Here is a 20,269-nt window from a genome sequence, read left to right on the forward strand (position 1 = left end):
CAGTTAGGGCCGTTAGGACAGCAGAGTTTCTGCAAGCAGCCTGCAGCTCTTGTTAGTTGCTTCACGAGCCGCAAGGTAAGAGTCAGCGAGCCGCATGCGACGAGGAACGCTGTCGTAGGGCGTCTCAGCCCCATGTCTGGGTTCACCACAGAAATCCTCCAGCAGCTGTGAGCAGATGGCTCTGATTGGTTGACGCCCAGCATCAAGCGGCAAAAGTTGAAAATTTTTACATTTTTGGCGCGTGATGCAGATGCTCCAAACGCTGAAAACGTGCCGCGAGAAAGTTTGACGCCTCCTTGATGCGTCTTCACATAGACTTTACATGTAAACCTGACGCTCTTGTCACTCAAAACGCGTTTGCTCTGAACACAACATAAGGGAGAGCCCGGCCACCCTGTGGAGGAAACTCATTTCAGTCGCCTGTATACGAGATCTGGTTCTTTCGGTCACGACCCACAGCTCATGACCATAGGTGAGGGTAGGAACGTAGATCGACTGGTAAATTGAGAGCTTCACCTTCTGGCTCAGCTCCTTCTTCACCACGACAGACCGGCGCAAAGTCCGCATTACTGCAGACACCGCACCGATCCGTCTGTCGATCTCGCACTCCATCCTTCCCTCACTCGTGAACAAGACCCCGAGATATTTAAACTCCTCCACTTGAGGCAGGACCTGACCCGGAGAGGGCAATCCACCCTATTCTGGCTGAGGACCATGGTCTCAGATTTGGAGGTGCTGATTCTCATCCCAGCCGCTTCACAGTCAGCCACGAATCGCTCAAGTGAGAGCCGGAGATCACAACCAGATGAAGCCAACAGGACCACGTCATCTGCAAAAAGCAGGGACCCAATCCTGAGGCCACCAAGTCTGATCCCCTCAACCCCTCGGCTGCACCTAGAAATTCTGTCCATATAAGTTATGAACAGAATCGGTGATAAAGGGCAGCCTTGGCGGAGTCCAATCCTCACTGGAAATGAATCCAACTTACAAGGATTGGACAGCTTGTACAAGGGGTCAGGTACCCCATACTCCCAGGGTACCCCCACAGACCTGAACTTAGACCTGACCAACTGTAGCAACCTCAGATCATAGACTGACCCTGCAGGCTTTTACAGTGTCTGTCTCTGCATCTGCCTTTCTTCTTACCCTGATGCTCCATCATACCATCACTCTGAAACCAGGTCAATACTGACTCATCAGAGCACATGGTGAGTCTGGAACCAGGTCCATCTTGACACATGAGACCTTCTTCCGGATGCAGATTGCAGTCTTTCTGCTGGTTCTCCGGTTCTCCTCACTTATCAGTGGTGATCTTCTGGCTCCATAAGGGTTCAGTCCCTTGACTTCCTTAACATTGTTCGTGTGGAAATCTTCTTACTTTCACTATTGAACATGGTCCTGATTTCTACTGCTGTTTTTCTTCCATGTGGTTTCACCAAACGTTACAGTGATCAACATCACCATCGTTCAGGATGTTTTTCTACGTTTCCTCGTGGAAGACGGTGGTTCCTTCCATCCTTCCAGTTTTTAATCAATGTGTTGGACAGTTCTGAGCCCAGTTTTATTTGCTTCTGCATCTACTTAGAGGTATTCTCTGCTTGATGCTGATAATCTGACCCTTCTCAAACATTTTTTTTGTGTTTTTAGCCAGTTTGAGATTCGGTTCTGAGTAAATGAATATCTTTCATTATTTAATACCTTCCAGCTCTTCTTCCTGTCATTTCAGCTTCATGCATTACTTCGCTAAAGGCACATTTCTGCTTTAAAAGCTGTCATGTTTTCAGCAGGAAGCTCAAACTTTCCAGGAACAGAAGAACTTCCCTCCATCCACGTCTCTGAACACATCTCTATTCATATCTCTGAGAATGAAATGCTGCATGTTCCTGCGTTTCACCCCCAAAAGCAATCAACTGATCTCTTTTCTTGGTCTGGATATGACCCTGGTAACCGTGGTAACTGATGGAAAGCGTATGTAACTCCTCCCCCATCTCCAGCCTGACCGGCTGGTGATCGTCACACACTCCTCTCTGCCCTGACCACAAACCCATTTTAAAAATTAATGACCTGTGAAACGATCTACAAATCCATCCGCCGCTGCATGGAGACGACGCACCCGCAGGCGACGGAGGAGCGAGTTAATGTCAGCGCCGCTACCGTCATGAACAAACAGCCCCAAGCAGCTAGAAAACATCCCAACATCAGATTTCAGCCAGAAAACAGAGAAGATGAAAGCTGACATTGGAAAAACCTGCATCTTTATTATCCTCTCATCCGCTTATCTGAAGTCGTTTCCCTCCCGAACACTGGAGCCCCGAAAGCTCGTTGCAGGATATAACTGCTGAGTTTCTGACATTTCTACTAAATAAATCAGAGATCTGAGATACCATGCAGCATGTAAAACATTTTCATGGTCATGCAGAGGGCTGTGGGGGCGTTTCTGTTTTATCAAGCGTTGAATAAACCATAGATGGTCAAATAACACAGAAAGTAAGTAAACGTCTTTAACCATCATTCATTTACTGATCAGAAGTTGACATTTCCCTGACAAAATAAAAGAGAATGCTGCACTGGTTCAGCGAAGAAGTCTCAAATAATGCAAAACCAGACAAGCACCTGTTATCTCTGAGAGGAGCCTCAGGTTTGGTCAAACACAAAGGAAATGTGGCTGAACAAATGAAGAACTTTATCAGTGGAATTATAATAGAATGGCCTGAAAAACACAACTGTTGAAAACAGAGGATAAACACAAAACATACCCTACAAACTACAGGTGAAATGGTCCATGTATCCATACAGAATGGCTTTCCTGCCTTTCACATGCTTCCTGCTTGAACAACGCAGAGTGCAGCTCAGGCTTTGGTTAGCGGACGCTATGGCTAGTGTCAGCTTCAAGAAGACACCGCAGCTTGACGACTCTCCATAAATGACAATTACCTGTGATATAATTTCACATTAGTGGATTCTAAATTAAGTTGAATAAAATAGGATTGTGACTGAATTTGAGCAACAGGGAAACTTTGAATTGCCATTCATTAAATCGATTTAATATCTTGTGATTTACATCCCTACTGCTTATGCTATTATTTTACTTTTTACTACAGAATTTACTTAAAACTGTTTTATTTTAGGTTAATTAGAAATGTGATTACATATGTTCCTGTTCACACCAAAGTTAAGCAGCTTTGTGTTTTGCATATGTTCATTACTAGACCAAAAATGTGACCTAAAAACCATGTTACGAACAGAACCATGACCTTGAAACCAGGTCACGAACCAAGCGATGACCATAAAACCAGGTTAGGTATTGAATCCTGACCTTAAAGCCAGGTTACGTACCAAATCCTGAACTTGAAACCAGGTTACGTACCAAATCCTGAACTTGAAACCAGGTTACGTACCAAATCCTGAACTTGAAACCAGGTTACGTACCAAATCCTGAACTTGAAACCAGATTACGTACCAAATCCTGAACTTGAAACCAGGTTACTTACTGAAGGACCAACAAACTGAAAATGAGGAAATATTTTGTTAAGATATTTCATACTTTGGATTTTTAAAAGGCCTTAAACAGACCTGCAGAAGATTACCAATATGGAAAATAACACTGCTAGTAGTATTTCAGATAAAAATACACGATATGCCTTCAGACAGGGCTGATGGAAGACTTCGGCTACCTAACTTTAAACTCTGATTGGGCTTTTACGCAACATATTTTGACCTACTGTAATGATGATAGAGTAGATGGCACAGGGCATGAATTAGACAACAATCTTGTTTTTCCCATTCAAACTGCATGAAATGATATTTGCCAACGCACCTTAAAAAACCATGTCAAATTTGGTCCATTTATGATCCAGCTAATTGCAGTTTATTAAACATTTTTTAAAACTTAAACTGGAAGCCTTATTCACACACACTAATTATCATGAACTCTTAATCAATGCAGTCTGTTGATTTTCCTTAACTTGGCCATTCAAAATGAATTGGCTGGAATTGATAAAGCGGAGATGACGTTGTGAAGATGACATTATTGTGAAGTGGCACTACACAAACAGAGCTGAATTGAATCAAATTAAACTGAATTGGTAAATATTCCATCAATTTTATGCACAGTAGAGAGTGCTTTGGCAGAGGGATCCAATTGTATGGGAACTTTAGCCTGGTGTTGAGGAGCTTTACACGCAGTTTAATCTCTAACATACCATTTTCTATTTCTATCTGCAAAGAAAACGTGGTCACTCGTGGAAATCCACTCTTACTAAACATTCATTGTGCGAGATGCTATGTGATACATGTGGAACCAACCATATTAAAAGCTGTTCCATAATTTTCTAAAAAAGACTTCCTCTACTGACATAACATTTCCTTTGGTGAGCCTTTCCTGGTATTCCTGGTTTTACCCATAACTCTGAATGGGAAGGTGTTTGGAATAGGGTTAACCGCTCATCTCAGAATCCTTACCAGAGCTCGAAATACATTTTAGTGCAGGAGTATCCAGCTCAGACCTCCAAGGGTCACAATGCTGCAGGTTTTCTATGTTGCCCTGCTTCAACATACTTGACTCAAACCAAAGAGTCATCGTGCAGAACTTCATTAGGTGTTACCTGCAACACAGCAGCCATTGAGGATTTTGAACACCCATGCAATAAAGGTGCACATGGCACAAAAAAAACCCAAAATATTTGTGCCATCTTAAGTGCAAAATCTCAATTTTGAACTTGAATTTAATCTTTAAAAACCTTAGATACATCTAACTAAAACACAAACTGTAACAGAGGTTATACTGGGCAGTAACGATGAAAACAAGACTTATTCTATCATTCAAAAGAATATTCACAAGCTTGAATCTGCCGAAAATCAAAGCCAAACCTTTGGCTATGATGCCATGAATTCCCAAGGAAAGCAGAGCTTTGAGCAGGAGGAGGTAAGCGCATTTAACCCATACTTCCAGAGTCCCATGAGGGTCGGCATCAAGAGGAAGCAACGTCAGAAGACAGATTCAAAGGGCTCGGCCGGGATTAATGAGCGAAAAGAGAGGCACCAGCTCAAATCCTGAGATCTGGTTAAAGAGAAGCAGAATGCTTGTTTGCTGTCACAGTGCTGATAGAACGAGTGCTACGAGTTAAGACTGCAATTCCCAGAACAGGAATGAGTTTTTCTCAAAGCAACACAACACTGATAAACTCCTTATGAGTCAGGATGTTGCGAGCTTATATATCATTCAGACGGGCTGTACCTGCTGCCTGACTTGTCATTTTGGGAGGCTTGCAGGAACAGCAGAGGAATGGTACATGCAGGGTGAACATTGGTCGCTGAGCCTGGATTTCAGCCCCATTCCCTGAGGGTTGAGCCACCCGAGACACAACGAGCAACCAAAGGAAAAACACATGAGTGAAGATGGTGTGATAAGCAGTAGCTGTTAAAAAAAAAAGAACCATTTTATGATTCATACTTTAACTTCACAATAAGGTTGAAACTCAAGAACAGCTGCTGCTCAGGGAAGAGTCGACGTGTTCACAGATCAGTGGTGGAGTTGATGTGTTGGGTGTCGGAGGCAAACATTGTGAGAAAAATGTTCTTCATCATTTATTTATTCTTTTCTTCAACATGAAACAGCAGCTGATGGCAAAATAAAACAAGTCACTGGTGGTGGAAAAACGTTGAAGCAGAGGCAGAGGAGGACTTCTTTCAAATTCCTCCTCCACCTGCTGGGGCATGGACGATGAAAAGGAGGTAAAGGAACCACAGGAAGCAGTGAAAAAAAGTTGTTGTTTGGAGTGAGAGATGAAGAGCAAAACACATCTCTTGTTTTTGGGCAAAACCATCACGTTAACGGCCACCTGGAGCCTTGCAGAGTTTTCCAAACTTGACCTCAGTTCCATCTGAACACATCTGCAGAACAGAAGATGAAGAGGAAGGTAGAGGCTGTCCTTCTACCTGAACACATTTTACTGAGAAAAGTACTGAAAACACACCAAAGCACACCAAATCTGAAATTCTGATTACCGTTTACGAAACTGTCGAACCTTTACAGCTTATTGCATCATGGCTTGTTCAGCCTTTACAAATGTTCGGGAAACAACTTTCAGACCATCAACAACTTAAACAACAACTCCACAAAGCAGAAGTCAAGCAACAGTTTCCATTCAGAGATTTAACCTCCGAAACTCCCAAATGCACACATAGACAAAAAGTGGTTTTATCATTATTTCCAGGTCAGCATAGAGGTCGATGAGCAACATGTTACTGATAGTGATCTTTTTTATTATAAAAATGTGATCAATTATGATGTTATCATGGATCATTGCGGATTTACCATAGAGTCTCTGAATAAACACTACATATTGTGGCTGAATTGTAAACCTCCTGAACAAGATATAAATGCTGAAAAAACTTCCATAGATCACCTAAAGGGTAAGACATCTATCACAATTTACCCCAAAGAGTTATACACTACTGTTCCTGAGAAACTGATGATGATAGAAGAGATAGTGCTCAAGGCCCACAGTCTATTTAGTGGTTTTAAGACTTGAAAACTACAAAACAGAGTTTCTACAAGATGAAAATTACTGCATACTAAAAATGAACAAATGACTTCCTCAATGGCCCACTGCTATAAGAATGATTACCCTTACAGCACAATATAACTATCATTAAAACTGTGCACAGACCTCAAAACCCCCAAGATGGTTGAAACTTTAATTGTTTGTCAAATCTTTGTCTGTAAAAGACCTTTTGGAAGGTTAAAGCCACATCTGCCGTGATATGATTTGAAATAAATAGTACAATCAGATGTTTGCAAAAACAGACCTTGTTAAGTTCTCAGGACTGATGGCAATAAAATAAAATGGTTTAGCTGCTAAAATTTCCTTGTTGTTTGGATTGCAGAGACAAAGTGCAGATGTTTCAGTTCAGGGGTGGATGGATCATTTGGGCTATGACCTAATTTCAGATTCTGTCATGTATGTAAATTGGTACATCCATTTCAAGGGTTGTCAAATGTCACTGCCCATGCTCCCATGCATGCTTTACATTGACATGGTTGTTTGATGACACGTCCATTAGGAGGCAGTGCAGAGATAAAAGTTCCCTTTTGAGATCAGATTCAACAGCAAACATGGTAATGGTGGAAGAAGAGTTAATGATAATGATATAATGGAAGGTAATGGAAGATATAATGGATGGCGATATAACATTCTCTGAAAGAGGCATAACAAGAGGCAGTGCAGTTGACAGCTCTGGTCTGTTCCGCCATGAAATGGAGATCAGCTTCTTTGTTCCTTTCACTGGTCACACCTGAGCTATAATGTGCAACACTGCCAATTATTTCTGTTGGTACTGGTTGGTTCATTTGCTGTTTTTGGGTATCTACAAGGTCTAAAAACATTGAAATATTCAAAAGATCAACAGAGAGGAAGGAGGGTTCTGTCCTCTCTGTGAAGACGCCTAAATGACTCATACGGCTATACCATGAACGAATTACCAGAGAAGATTGAGAAACCTCAATAAAAGAGAAGAAAGAAAACATCACATCGTCTGCAAACAAGCTGAACAGAAACATGCGATTAACCTTAAAACCCCAAATGACATATTTTGAAGTTTGTAGAAACATTTTGAATCGGTCTATGTTGAAAACTTTGCTTAAAATCTTGTCAAACACAATCTGACCTTTGTCTTCTGCTCTATAATCCAAACCATAAAGCAGCAATTAAAATATTTACATTTTGGTAAAAGGCCAAATAAAGACCTCATATGAAAAAGTTGGAGTTAAAAAAAAAAAAAAACATTGATTCATGGGTCAGATTTAAAAGAGCCAAAACATGACAACATGTCTAAAAACAACTCAAAATCCATAAGGGATAACCTGAAGAGTTGCAAGCTGATGGTTTTACTATGGGCCTTATTGTCATGGTCCTAAAAAAGCAAACACCAAAAAACACATGCAAAAAAGACCATCTCAAAATCTCTTTTTAGCAACGTTAGAAAGAGTAAGAAGTCGTTCAGGAAGGTTATACTGGGCAGTAACGATGAAAACAAGACTTATTCTTTCATTCAAAAGAATATTCACAAGCTTGAATCTACCCAAAATCAAAGCCAAACCAAAGTCGTTCAGGAAGAATGACAGAAATTTTTACTAAAGAGCTAAAAGGGTGTTTGACTTCTTGATTGGAAAACAGCAGTTTATCCTGACATATAGTGTTTTTTCCAAATAAAACCCAGAAACAAAACAAACCTCGGCTTCAAATCTCCAGCACAAAGTCACTTTTCATTTTCATCCATGAGTTAAGAATCATAACAGAACAAAAAGACACCTTCTCTAATGAATCTTAAAATATTTTCAGTTTTCATTCAAATATGATGTTATTTCATAACATGGAAGACAAGAACTTGCTGGTCCCTTGATGAACTGTCCTAAACAAAATTAGATTTTAATACTGGAGGTAAACCTGGTTTAAAAAACATTATGCTTGTTAAGGCTCAGACATTGTGGTCTTTTTTTCTTTTTTAGTCTTTTGCAGTGACCAAATTTAACTGCCTCAACAGCAACATGTCAGAAAACAAACCCAAATAAGCTGCAGGGGTATAATGATGACACACCAGACCACCAGATAAAATTAGATTTGCATTCTGTCTTACTGAATGATGAAGGAAGGAAGCATTAAAATGTCTTACCTGGAGGGCTTTCTGCTCTCTGCTCAGCTTGCTGGCATCTGCGTATAGCTCTGTGGTCATACATTTAAACCGGTCGCCCACGTAGCCAGATGAGTTGGCAATGCGCTTGGTGAGGCTGGAGTTTCGGTTCTTACTGTCGCCGGGGCCGTCATCATCATCTACCTGTGGATCCGTGCCATTCTGGATACCAGAGTCCTCCCTGCTCTCTTCACAGTTGGTAGTGGTGAGGATGGGCCCTGTGTCACTTGAAGGAAGGTCTTTTTTCATACCCAAAGTCAGGTTTGAGGAGACCTTGTTCAAGTCTTTGTTGGTAGGTGAAGGGTTCTGAGATGTTGGGGCCTGAATAAAGCCAATTTCATGTGAAGAGATCCTGAGATTGCTACTTGCACATGATGTCTGACTCTCTGAGAGGGTACTTCTGCAATTGAAACTACTAAAGTTGCTCTGTCCATATTCAGAATCTCTGAGGTTGGTATTCAGCTGACCGGCATTGTGGTTTTCACTGTTAGTAAATTGGGGGCTGATGTTTCTGCAGCTTGGAGACACAGGGTTTTCAATTCCCTGTATTGGATAATTGAATATTCTGTCTTCACAACTTGGTGATCTGTAATCTCTGCAATGAGATCCAACGTTTCTGTTTAATTTTGGACTGTTTACATCGACATTACATCTGGATACATTGGGATTAATGCTGGCAAAAAGTGATGGCTTTGAGTTTGTGAATCCCTCAATTGGAACTCTGGGATCTAAATGCTGGTATGCCTGGACCTGAGGATTAAAATCTTTACAAATTTCTTGTCCCTTACTGCTGCTTGTTGGGATTTCTGAAAGACAGCCATCCCCATTGGCTGGAGTTTTGGGGTTTGTGGCCACACAGTGGACTCCTGTGCTGTTGACAGAGAAGTCACTAGAACTACTTTCACTGCCAATAGCAACCACTGAGTTACCACTATTGTAAAGGGTTTGCTGGGGTTGAGTATTTGTATTTCCAGTAACCTGCCCTTTCATTTCAGTTGTAGTGCTATTTTGACCACAAGTAACACCCATTATCAAATCGACAGAATAACCAGCTGTCCTTGATTTACAATTTCTAGAAAACTGCCATGGAGACGTTCTGGCACAGCGCATTGACTGCTCTTCTGGGATGTTTGGAAAAGGACTTAGCAGCTCATCCTCTTCAGAAGCCTCCTGGCAAGCAGAAACAGGTGATGAAGGGTTCTCACAAAGGGGAGTGTGTGGCATGTGACTCAGATGGGGGGTTTCTGGAGGCCATGGTCCTTTGTCCTGGATGAAGTAACTGCCACTGCTGCTATGCTTGGGGGAGTTTACTTTCCTGATACATGTGGTGTTATTAGAGGAAAAATCATCATCATCTGTCTCATCACGCACCAGGTCAATGCAAACTATATCATCTCTGACAGAAGAGCGACTTTTATCTGAAGTCTTTAAGGTTTTTTTCATGGATTTGTCTTTATGGTTGTCACTCTTGTGGGAGCTGTCTGCATCTGACTTTTCCTGGTTCCTAGATAGGTCTGCGTTCCAGATTTTGTCAAGGGTCATAGTCCTGTTTTGATCTAGCTCCTTGCTGTTAAGACCTGAATAAGTCAACATGGAAGTTGAGGCCAATTCCTGTGTACTTTGATGTGGCTGCACTCCATATGGGAGGATATGTTTTGGTGCAATATGAGAGGGGTAAAACCTGCTACTGCCAAGTAATAGTGGATGGGGATATACAGGTGCATTACCTGGTATCGACATTCCCTGGGCCGACATATTCTCTGCAACTGAGTATGGAATGTAGCGGCTGGTGTAGCCTAAGCCAGGAGGGAGGTAAGAGTCCCCATAAATTTGTCTGAAGGCGTTTTTGTTTTCTTTGAGAGACTGCTGCTGCTCTGGAGGACTAGACCGATGTCCTTGTGCCTGAGTAGGTTGTGTACACTGTTTTACAGAGCGAGGATCTTCTTTGCTGCTTGAAGAACTTTTCTCTGTATCAGCTGGATGAACTCTTGACCATCTGGCTTTAAGATTTGGGGTAAGAGATGTTGCAGAAGGTCGTACTCCTGAGGCGGGACTGGGGATATTTTTTAACTCAGCTGCTGAGAATCCAGGTGACTCTGAGGGCTGCTGTGGATTATGAACACTGTCTACACTGTTTTTGCTTAAAGTCTGAGCACCACTGTGACCAGGATGAACCCCTTTAGAGGATGCATTGTAGCTCATTTCTTTATCTGGAGAATTAAGTAATGTACTAACAGGTAGGGGCTGACCTTCTTTGAGCTGCTGATCCTGATTGGGTACCAGCCTATAAGAAGATGGTGGCAAATACGCCATCTTGGTTAATGCTTCTACTTTGGAGGGAAATCCATTCGAAAGTTCATTAAACTCTTTGGCAGACAAATCCAAAGGGTTTTCTCCTTGGCTTTTGGCAGCCTTTTGAGGTACAGCTTTGTCAATTGATGTCTTTGCAAGTGTAGTAAACTTGTTTGATTTACTGCTGTCTGAACTGGCATCTTTGGTTTTGTTGCCAACCAAATTTGTGGAAGGACTGTGCTGGGGGCTCAAGCAGAAGGGATGAGACACTGAAAATGAGGTTAAGGAGTTGCTCCTATAAAGGGACTTCTGGAGGTCTGCAGTAGAGTTTTTGAGGGTTTGGGGAAGGGGACAAGCAAGTTGGGAAACTGGGGTAGAATCTAATGTAGCAGAGCTAGCTGAAGTGTTGATGTGGACACTACTGCTTTTGCTAAGAGTATGCTTTGTAGAACTGGTCTGGCTGGACTTTACTCCATTGCTTTTACTATGCTGTCGCTCATTATGGTGGGCAATTTGCACATTTGACTCCTGGTGGATCTGAGGACTACTGGTGAAAGCAGAGGGTTCTTGATGCAACTGTGGAGCAAGTCCCTGCAAGCCCTTGTCCTGGCAGTGGGGTATGGGAGAAAGAACAGCAGAAGCCGGAGTAGCTGTAGACATCCTTAAATGAGGGCCCAGTGATGGGGTCAAATGGGGTGGGGCATAAGGAGGCATGTAGAACAGTCTTTCCTCTCCAGCAATGCTCCCTCCAGTTGTAAACAGAGACTGATATGCCAGCTGTTGCTGGATGAAGGGCGATGGTTGAGAGAGGAAAGAGGCCCTGTATGCCATGTCCAGGAAGGGGTACATGGAAGCATCCATGTAAGGGCTGATCCAGGGCAATCTCAAAAAGCCACCAGCACCATTCAGGCCCAGTTCTGACTGCTTGTCAATGGGTGCAACTTGACGGTCCAGTCCCAAGCCATCCCTTTCTGCAGTTGGGACAAACAGAGGCTTCTGCAGTCCTGGAAGTGGGCTTTTATATAGTCCAGCATATCCGTTCACAGATTTCTGAACATCCAGTAAAGTTGCATCAGGCTTGTACAGGATCTCATACCCAAGTGGGAAGGAGGTACCCAGCTCTTGGGGCTTATGTCCAGAAAGAGAATAAATGCCAGGGTAGAATAGGCCTCCGTGGGGGCGGGGGTGTTCCCCCAACAAAGGGGTGCGGTCAATGTTGAGGGCAGCTAGCGGGTTCATCCTGTGAGCAGCACTGGTATCCACCTGTAACATAAAGAGTCCAAATTAGTGCCTAATATTTATAAACAATGTAGAAAAGACCCTGCCACTCAACTACTTCTGCCCAGAGACTGATGACAGTTAGGCAGCAGCCAATCAGAATTCAGCTTCAGCCCCATGCGGCCTGATTGTGCCTGTGTTTATGTGAGAGGAGAAGTACAGAACAAGCGGAGAGACCGCAATAAGTTATACTACGTTTCAGTTGTCTTTTTTTCCTATCTCGGACTCTCAAGGTGTTTTGGTGTGGTGGGCGTGTACAAAACAACATAAGTTGCTTGTTCAGTTCGTCAGTTTCTACTTAGTATCTTCACCAGCTAATTGTGTCATCAATGTCTGTGTGGTTAGTAGTAAATATGTGATGCAGTTAGCCTCCAGTTATCCCTGATCCATCCGGGAGCATTTGTTGGTGTGTATGTATGTAGTGCCGGGTTTTCCATTTGTATTTTTAGTTTATTTCAGTATATGGAAGTTGTGGCTCATTACCTCTGTTATAGATATTTGCCTTATTGGTTGTATACCTGTATATTTAGGTTTTTCTTTATTTTTCTGTATATTCCTAGAACCGTGCACATATAACCGAAACCTGGAAGATGAGCACCTTGAATAAATCCTAGAAGAGTAGACATCTGGTTCAGCCCTTCCTTTGGTACACCCTGCAGCGGGTCAGATTCATACAGCACCCACTAGTTTCCACAAACAATACTTTTACTACTATATGTCCTCTCAGGGTTCACGTCTTACTTCACATGAAGATCTTTTAGAGTATCCTGGAAAGAGGAAGTGTCTAGATCACGTAGGTTGAAAAGAGGGTGCCTCAGGGATCGGTGTTTGGCCCTCTTCTCCTTTTATTCTTCTCCTTTTACTACTGCACTTGGCGCAGTTAGAAGCTCTCATGGCTTCTCCTACCACTGTTACGCTGATGACATTCAGCTTTTTCATTTCCTTCCCACCAGACAACACAACTGTCTCAATGCAAATATCAGATATCTCTGCATGGATGAAGAATCGCCACCTTCAGCTAGGTCTGGACGATTAATCGGATTTTAATCTCAATTATGATCTGGGTTTTCAACGATCATAAAAATAAAAGGGTGTGATTATTTTTCTCTCTGCAGTTTCCTCTCCTGCTGTCTTCAGCTGCTAATCGAGCGTCTCTGGCATTGCAGCGCTGTGCTGTAAACTCCTCCCACAGCCGCTTTGCTTTCATTCAGACACTGTTGCCAACTTGGAGACTTTCTCGCGAAATCTGGTGACTTTTTTTGTTAAAAGCGACCTCTGACAAATCTAGCAGCTTTTACTGGAGTTATTAGAGACTTTTCTGGTGTTTTGGCGACTGACTTGAAGGCACATATTGTCCTGCAGTTACTGTAAGGAAGGAGCAGCGGGAGCCTCTCCCGTCCTAAAGCACTCCCAGGCGGCCAGTCTCAGTCGGCTCCGGCTGCAGGTCAATGTAGAATAACTGCAGTAGGTTGTGGAAGTTCACCTAAACATAGTTTATACCATTGTCAGTGACAACTGGCTGCATTATTTTCCTATACATAGTTCGGCCAGTTAAACACCGTGATATCCCTCCGTTACGGGGCGTTACCATAGCAACGCGTTAACCAGCTGGTTCAGATCAGCCGTCTTTTAACAGGTGAATGAGAGAAACGCGCTGCAGCCTGACAGCGGTTGTTTGGCATAAAACGTACATCCAGGCCAACGTAAAATAGTTCCTATATAAGCGGTAAAAGTGGATTAAACAACTCGGAACTGTGCATTAGAGTCTAGAACACCACGACGCGCAATTATCCAGTATTTTGTTTAAAAATACTGGATAATTGTGTTAAATAATCCAGATCTCAATTTCAGTCAAAATAATCATGATTACATTTTTTGTCCTAATCGAGCAGCCCTACCTTCAGCTAGGACTGAGCTCATTATGTGTCCAACCAATCTTTTCCTTTTTCCAGTTGTAAGATGAAACAAAGTAAAAGCTCTGCTTCTGGCTTACAAAACAGTCACCAAAATTGCTTCACAGCTAGACTCTTTTCATCTGTTGTTCCACAGTGGGAGAACGATCTACCGAACTCTGTCCGATCCACAGAGTCACTATCAACTTTTAGGAGCAAGCTAAAGACTCTGCTCTTCAAGGAGGATATCCGCACTTTGTGTAACTTTTATTGATCAGATTGAACTGGAGAGATTTATCCAGCTCTTTCCCACAATTCAGCACTGAATAAGCAGCACCCAAGATGATATTTCGGAATCACTTGTTTCTCGGATTTTGACAAAGGGACTATTGCAGGGTCAAAAAGTAGGGAACGGGAACAAAAAGTAGTGCCTCTAGCACTACATGGCAACACCAGTGCCCAAATAGACATGCAGCAGTCTGACCAGCCCTGACCTATGATGTCCCCTATTGTTTGATTTCTTGCATGTGTTGATCTCACTCTCAGATGTAAGTGGCTTTGGAGGAAAACTCTAATTTGGATCAAAAAAGCTGACTCAGGCCTAGCACACAGCATTGTTAGTAAGCATATCCAAAGCATAAGCATGTGTGAGATGATAGGCCGCTCTAGACAAGAGGAATGTCAATAAAAGTCATGAAAGAAATATAATTAACCAAAGACCGCTAGGATCTGATCCAGATCCATGTTTTACTCAGATGGAAACAAAGGTGTCCCTGCATGAACCAACAGATTCTCATTAACAGATTCTTAATGCAGTGCGGCTTCTTGCAGGAAGTGGAAAATTTTAATTAAAGAACTCATTTCTTTGAGTGGTGTAGCATGAATGCAAATTAGTTCCAAAGAATGTTGCACCCATCATACTCCCCAGTAGAACCAGTACCAGAGTCGAGTGGACTATCCTGGTGTGAATGCACCCTAATTTGGCACTGGTTCTGAACCAGAAGGGGAACTGCTTCGGTAGAAAAAGGGTGTAATTTTTGAGAAATTAGTGCAATGCAGACTCTGGCATGACAGTGACAAACGTTTCCAAGAATATGTTACAGATTTGATGCAATCTATTGGTTATCAGTTTCAGTTTCACTGATATAAACACAGTTTATATCAAAAATTGCTGTAATATTGACAATATAAGGGATTTATTAAAATTGGATAAGATGGACACAATGAATTGGACTGAACTGGACTATTGATAAAAGTACGTGTTGAGATGGCTGCTGTGTATTTGTGTTGTACAAGTAAGGATTACACAATGAGGAGCTGTGTATTAAATGGTTATAATGCATAATGCGGAGTCTCGAACACCACGATGCGCAGCGTCCTGTTAAAAACCTTGGATTAACATGTTGCCATGGTGACCACTGTAACGGCTGCAACGGAGGGATATAACAGTGATTTAACTCGCCAAACTACGTGTGAACATATACAAAAATAACGCAGTCAGTTGTCGTTAGAATTCTCACCCAGCGTGGTGTAAAAACAACTAAACAGAACTAAAGTGAATTAAACTGAATTTAATTGATTTGTATGGATTTTAACTGTCTGGGTAAGTTTTTCTGCTGTCCTTGATTTCATTTGACTTCTGTGCATATTATGAGTTTTTGGTTTTTTTTCAGGCTGAAACTCATTTTTAAATATTTGTTTCATATCCTTTTAAATCATAAGTAATCTGTTACTAAAGACTTTACTGGTTAAAAAAGATTAAATCAATCCAAAAATAAGTCCAAGTGAAATTAAACAGCTCATTGTGAAATGATTTTTACATATTCTGAGGGTTAAATTCATTTTTCAGGATTGACACGAATAAAAGTATTTAGTATTTTTAGAGAACCTCTGCAGTTCAGGAAGCCGACGATGTCATTTTCAATAATAAGATTTTTTTAATGATCCCTTCTTTTCTTGGTTTTCCTGGCTGGCACTCGATGCCCGGAGATGCTTCAGTCTCCATCGACAAATCCAGGAAACAGAGGAGGAGGACGGAGAAGAGGCAGGAGTGAGAAACCACAGAGAGAGAGAGAAAAGAGAGGAGGTAAGGAATAAACAAAGGGAGAGCAAGATACGAAGGGAGAGCAAGGTAAAAAGAGAGAGAGCATGAGGAGAATGGCACTGAAGTAAAGGAGACGCCTAATTGAATTTCCTGTCACACGGCGTTGTGAAGCGTCTCTGATTGGTTATCAGCCGCAGGGCTATTAGGAAATTATCCAGACAGCTGGGAGGCCGCCTGAGATGAGGAGGAGGAAGAGGAGGAGATCCTTCATCACTGTTTTTAAGGTAGCATGAAGAGGAAATTAAAGAGACTGAAATGAAAAATAAACCGAGAGCCGTGAATGAATCTCCCCGTAAAGGAAACTGGGAAATTGTTTATCAGCTATTGGTTTTTGTTTTTTTATTTTCACAGCAAACGAACAGATTGATTGCATAAAACAACCAGCAAAAGGCAGATGTCAAACTCCACGGATTAACTTTGCATGTGACACGAGTGCAGCTGGAATAAAGAGCTGCTGTGATCATATATTCCTCTTTTTCTGCTCATGTGACACCAAAACGCATCTAATCCAGCCACCCGACTGGAAACAAACAAAAGCTCAGTTATCTGAAATAACTGTCAGGAAATGTAAAATATTGAGATGTGACATTGTATATTATTTACAGTTCTGTCCAGCAGTCCTGATCCAGTTTGGTTTCTTTCTATTTTTCCAGGAAAACAGGAAGCAGCTGCAGCGGTTTACTGGAACATGTTCAAACATATTATCTGGTCTATCAGGCGGAAACAGAGTTCGTCTGATTCTAAGGAGCTTGAAAGTGAAAATTTGGTCTGAGCTGTTAGTTTTCAACATAGTCTGAACCCTTTTAGGACAGTTTTCTCTCATTTCTCTTGGTAAAAACGTTATTTTTGATCTGCTGAGGTCCATCCCTCCCTCCAGCACACCTGATGAAGTCCAAGTTCTTGGGAGGATCTTCCTCCATCAGACCTTTTGCCACTGATCTACTTGTGCCATGTGGCATAACTCAGCTTTTTCTCCTTTTCAGTGTATATAAATGGTCGAAGTGAAGCAGCAACCTCAGGCAGTTTAAAGCCTGTGCATAAAACTGCAGTTCCCCCCTCGTCCACTAGGGGCTCCAAGACTGAACAAATCTTGATGGACTCCCTTGTTAAAAAGACCAACTTCACAGCAGGAATAAACACGTTTACAGCAAAAATAAACACGTTTACAGCAGAAATAAACATGTTTACAGCAGAAATAAACACGTTTACAGCAGAAATAAACATGTTTACAGCAGGAATAAACATGTTTACAGCAGAAATAAACATGTTTACAGCAAGAATAAACATGTTTACAGCAGAAATAAACATGTTTACAGCAGAAATAAACATGTTTACAGCAGAAATAAACATGTTTACAGCAGGAATAAACATGTTTACAGCAGAAATAAACACGTTTACAGCAGAAATAAACATGTTTACAGCAGAAATAAACATGTTTACAGCAGGAATAAACATGTTTACAGCCTGGTACAAAAACATTTTAGGTTTAATAGGTCGGTTTTACCTTTGTGGTAACTGTGGAGGGAGAGATTTTTTTTAGAACTTATCAATTTATAACCAATTTCATCTCAAAATTCTGCATATTTAGGGGCGTGTCCTTTTGATTGACAGTTACCCGACATCACGCTTCAAGTGAGACGAACGTAGAACTACCGCCGTTTTTAGTCGGTTAACAACGTGACTTAGCTTTAGCCCGCCTACCTCCATTAGCTGGTTAGCTTCTGTTAGCTCCTTGGTTAGCTCGGTTAGCTCTTAGCTACAGGCAGGTCAGTATTCGCTAGATGTCAATCATCCACCCTCACGCTCACAGCCCCCCTCTCAGTTTCCCCTTTTTGCACTTTTTTTTAATTTTCCGGGAGAGACGACACAAGTGACGCTGCCAAGATGGTGATGGTAGGAACCGCCCACCGAGCTTCAATTCAGCTCTTCAGAAACCTACCTGTGACGTCACGGAGGCTCCACCCATCTTTTTTACACAGTCTACTCGGTGCATCACCACAGTAAAATAAAATGCTTTCTAAGTAATATTTTTTTCAGATAGTAAAATAAAAACTATATTGTATGAATGGATTTACTTCAACATAAAGTCAATGTTTGTGAACATTTGCAGACCATAATAAAAGTGTGACACTGTACTGAGCATTTGTGACACTGCTCTGCAAATATTTTAATTCTGAAAAACAAACACTGGAGTCTAAACTTCAGGTTTAGTTGTAAAGCAGTGACAGAGTGGAGTAAAGCCTGTGAGAAGAGAGAACACTGTACTTGCTCGAGGCCATGAGAACAAGAAAAAAGTTGTCTGAATCTGGTCAATTCCTACTTTACAAGCAAAACTGGCAAAAACACAGAAGAAAAAACTTTCCACTTTCAACTGCAATCATCAGGTCCAACCCATCACACAGTGCTTCCTGGAGCTCCATGAGAAGAAAGTTCTAGAGAGAACTTTGCTTTTCACATTACTTTACATAGCCAATAACACGACAGAAGGACCAACTGAAGGTCCAGATGCATCTATCAGGTCCTGTTCATCTGCTGTAGACCAGTTTTAGTCCTGACTCTTCTGTTGTCTTCTACGTGTCCAGTTTCTGCCACCACGCTGACATTTGCAGTTTCCAGCTAACAGCAAATCACCTTGTTCCAGCTACAATCCTGATTTCTGACTGTCAGAGCTTTACTGGTTTACAGATGAAACTGGAGAAACGGAAACAGGCTGCTGGTAACGAATAACCATTTAAACCTGATTCTTAGTTTAGTCGTATCGGGACTGCACGACAAAACATTTTAAATTAACTGCAAATGATAGAAAATTTAAAGATATAATCTCACTCATCATGTAACATCTAATGCTCCATTTCGTCACGTAATCGTCACATAAATATAATATTGTGAAATTTCACAACTCAATGTGCTGTAATATGGAATTTTCTGAAGATGTTTAATTCTGGATTTTTTCCTTTTTATGCCCCAGAGAACATTTTTATGGCACATTTTCAGACTAAACATTGGTTATTTTTGTTAGCTTTTGGCATTTAGTTGCACAACAGGTGATTGACGTTTTTGTTTTATGTTACACGTTGGCCCATAAAAAAATCTTTAGAGGGATAACAAACTATATTTCACTGAGAACGAAACTATGTCCTTTGACTTCTGGGCCTGAACATCTAGGAGCCTAACAATGGTCTACCTCTGTCATAGATCTCTCTGTGGTGACAGTGCAATCTTGCCCCGAGAATGGACCCTGCAGACACTTATTTTCTACCATTTCTGAACAGGGAGGAATTCTCAGAACACGAATAAGCACTGCGCTTCCTGGGGCAACAACAGGGTCATTGTGATCCCTGCTTGGACAGACTTTAACCAGATTCAGAGCTATCATTACTTATTGTCTGTTTTCTCCACAGCTACAAGATCTTCATCTGTTATCTCCCACCAAGCTAAGGACCCAAAGCTCTGCCTGTCCTGTCCCGTCCCTATCCTGCTTTTTCTACTCCCGAACAGTTTTCTGGTGAAGTAAGCAAGTGTAGCTGCTCTCTTCTTCAGTGGTCTCTTGGCTTCCAGGACTTCTGTTGCTATCATTCTTCGATGTGGAAGAGTAATAGATTGGGCTTTAGCCTTTTTCCATCGATGCAACACCTTTTTCCACTTACTTAGACGAGTTCCGTAGAACTTTTAACCAAAAGAAAATGCTCACCATGGAGGCAGCAGTACTTGTGGGGAGCATTTAACAAAGTCCTTCTTGTTTCATTCTTCCTGTAGCGCTTTTCTCTGAACCCGTCAACTTCAGGCTCTTCAGTGCAGAGAAAATTTAACAGATCCCGTTGTAGACCACCAACTCAACATCCAATTAGGGCTGCTCGATTATGACAAAAATTAAAATTGCGATTATTTTGACTGAATTTGAGATCTTGATTATTTAACAGTATTATCCAGTATTTATAAACAACGCTGCGCGTCGTGGTGTTCTAGACTCCATGTCGTGCATTATAACCGTCTAATGGACGGTTCCGAGTTG

At 41.8% G+C, this 20,269-nt stretch overlaps 1 protein-coding gene across 1 annotated transcript in view; it reads right to left on the reverse strand.

The window, feature by feature from the left end:
* LOC306773914 (BCL-6 corepressor-like) overlaps window positions 1-20,269 on the reverse strand; it is an 87,020-nt gene that overhangs the window by 55,926 nt on the left and 10,825 nt on the right. Inside the window, exons 3-5 of the mRNA XM_079263857.1 lie at window positions 10,063-12,246; window positions 8,674-9,012; window positions 66-362 (exon numbers count right to left, since the gene is read on the reverse strand). Coding sequence (XP_079119983.1) covers window positions 66-362; window positions 8,674-9,012; window positions 10,063-12,246 — 2,820 coding nt within the window. The remainder of the gene's footprint in view (window positions 1-65; window positions 363-8,673; window positions 9,013-10,062; window positions 12,247-20,269) is intronic.

The sequence above is a fragment of the Telmatherina bonti genome (assembly GCF_933228915.1).
Source record: "Telmatherina bonti genome assembly, chromosome: 24".
Lineage (NCBI taxonomy): Eukaryota > Metazoa > Chordata > Actinopteri > Atheriniformes > Telmatherinidae > Telmatherina > Telmatherina bonti.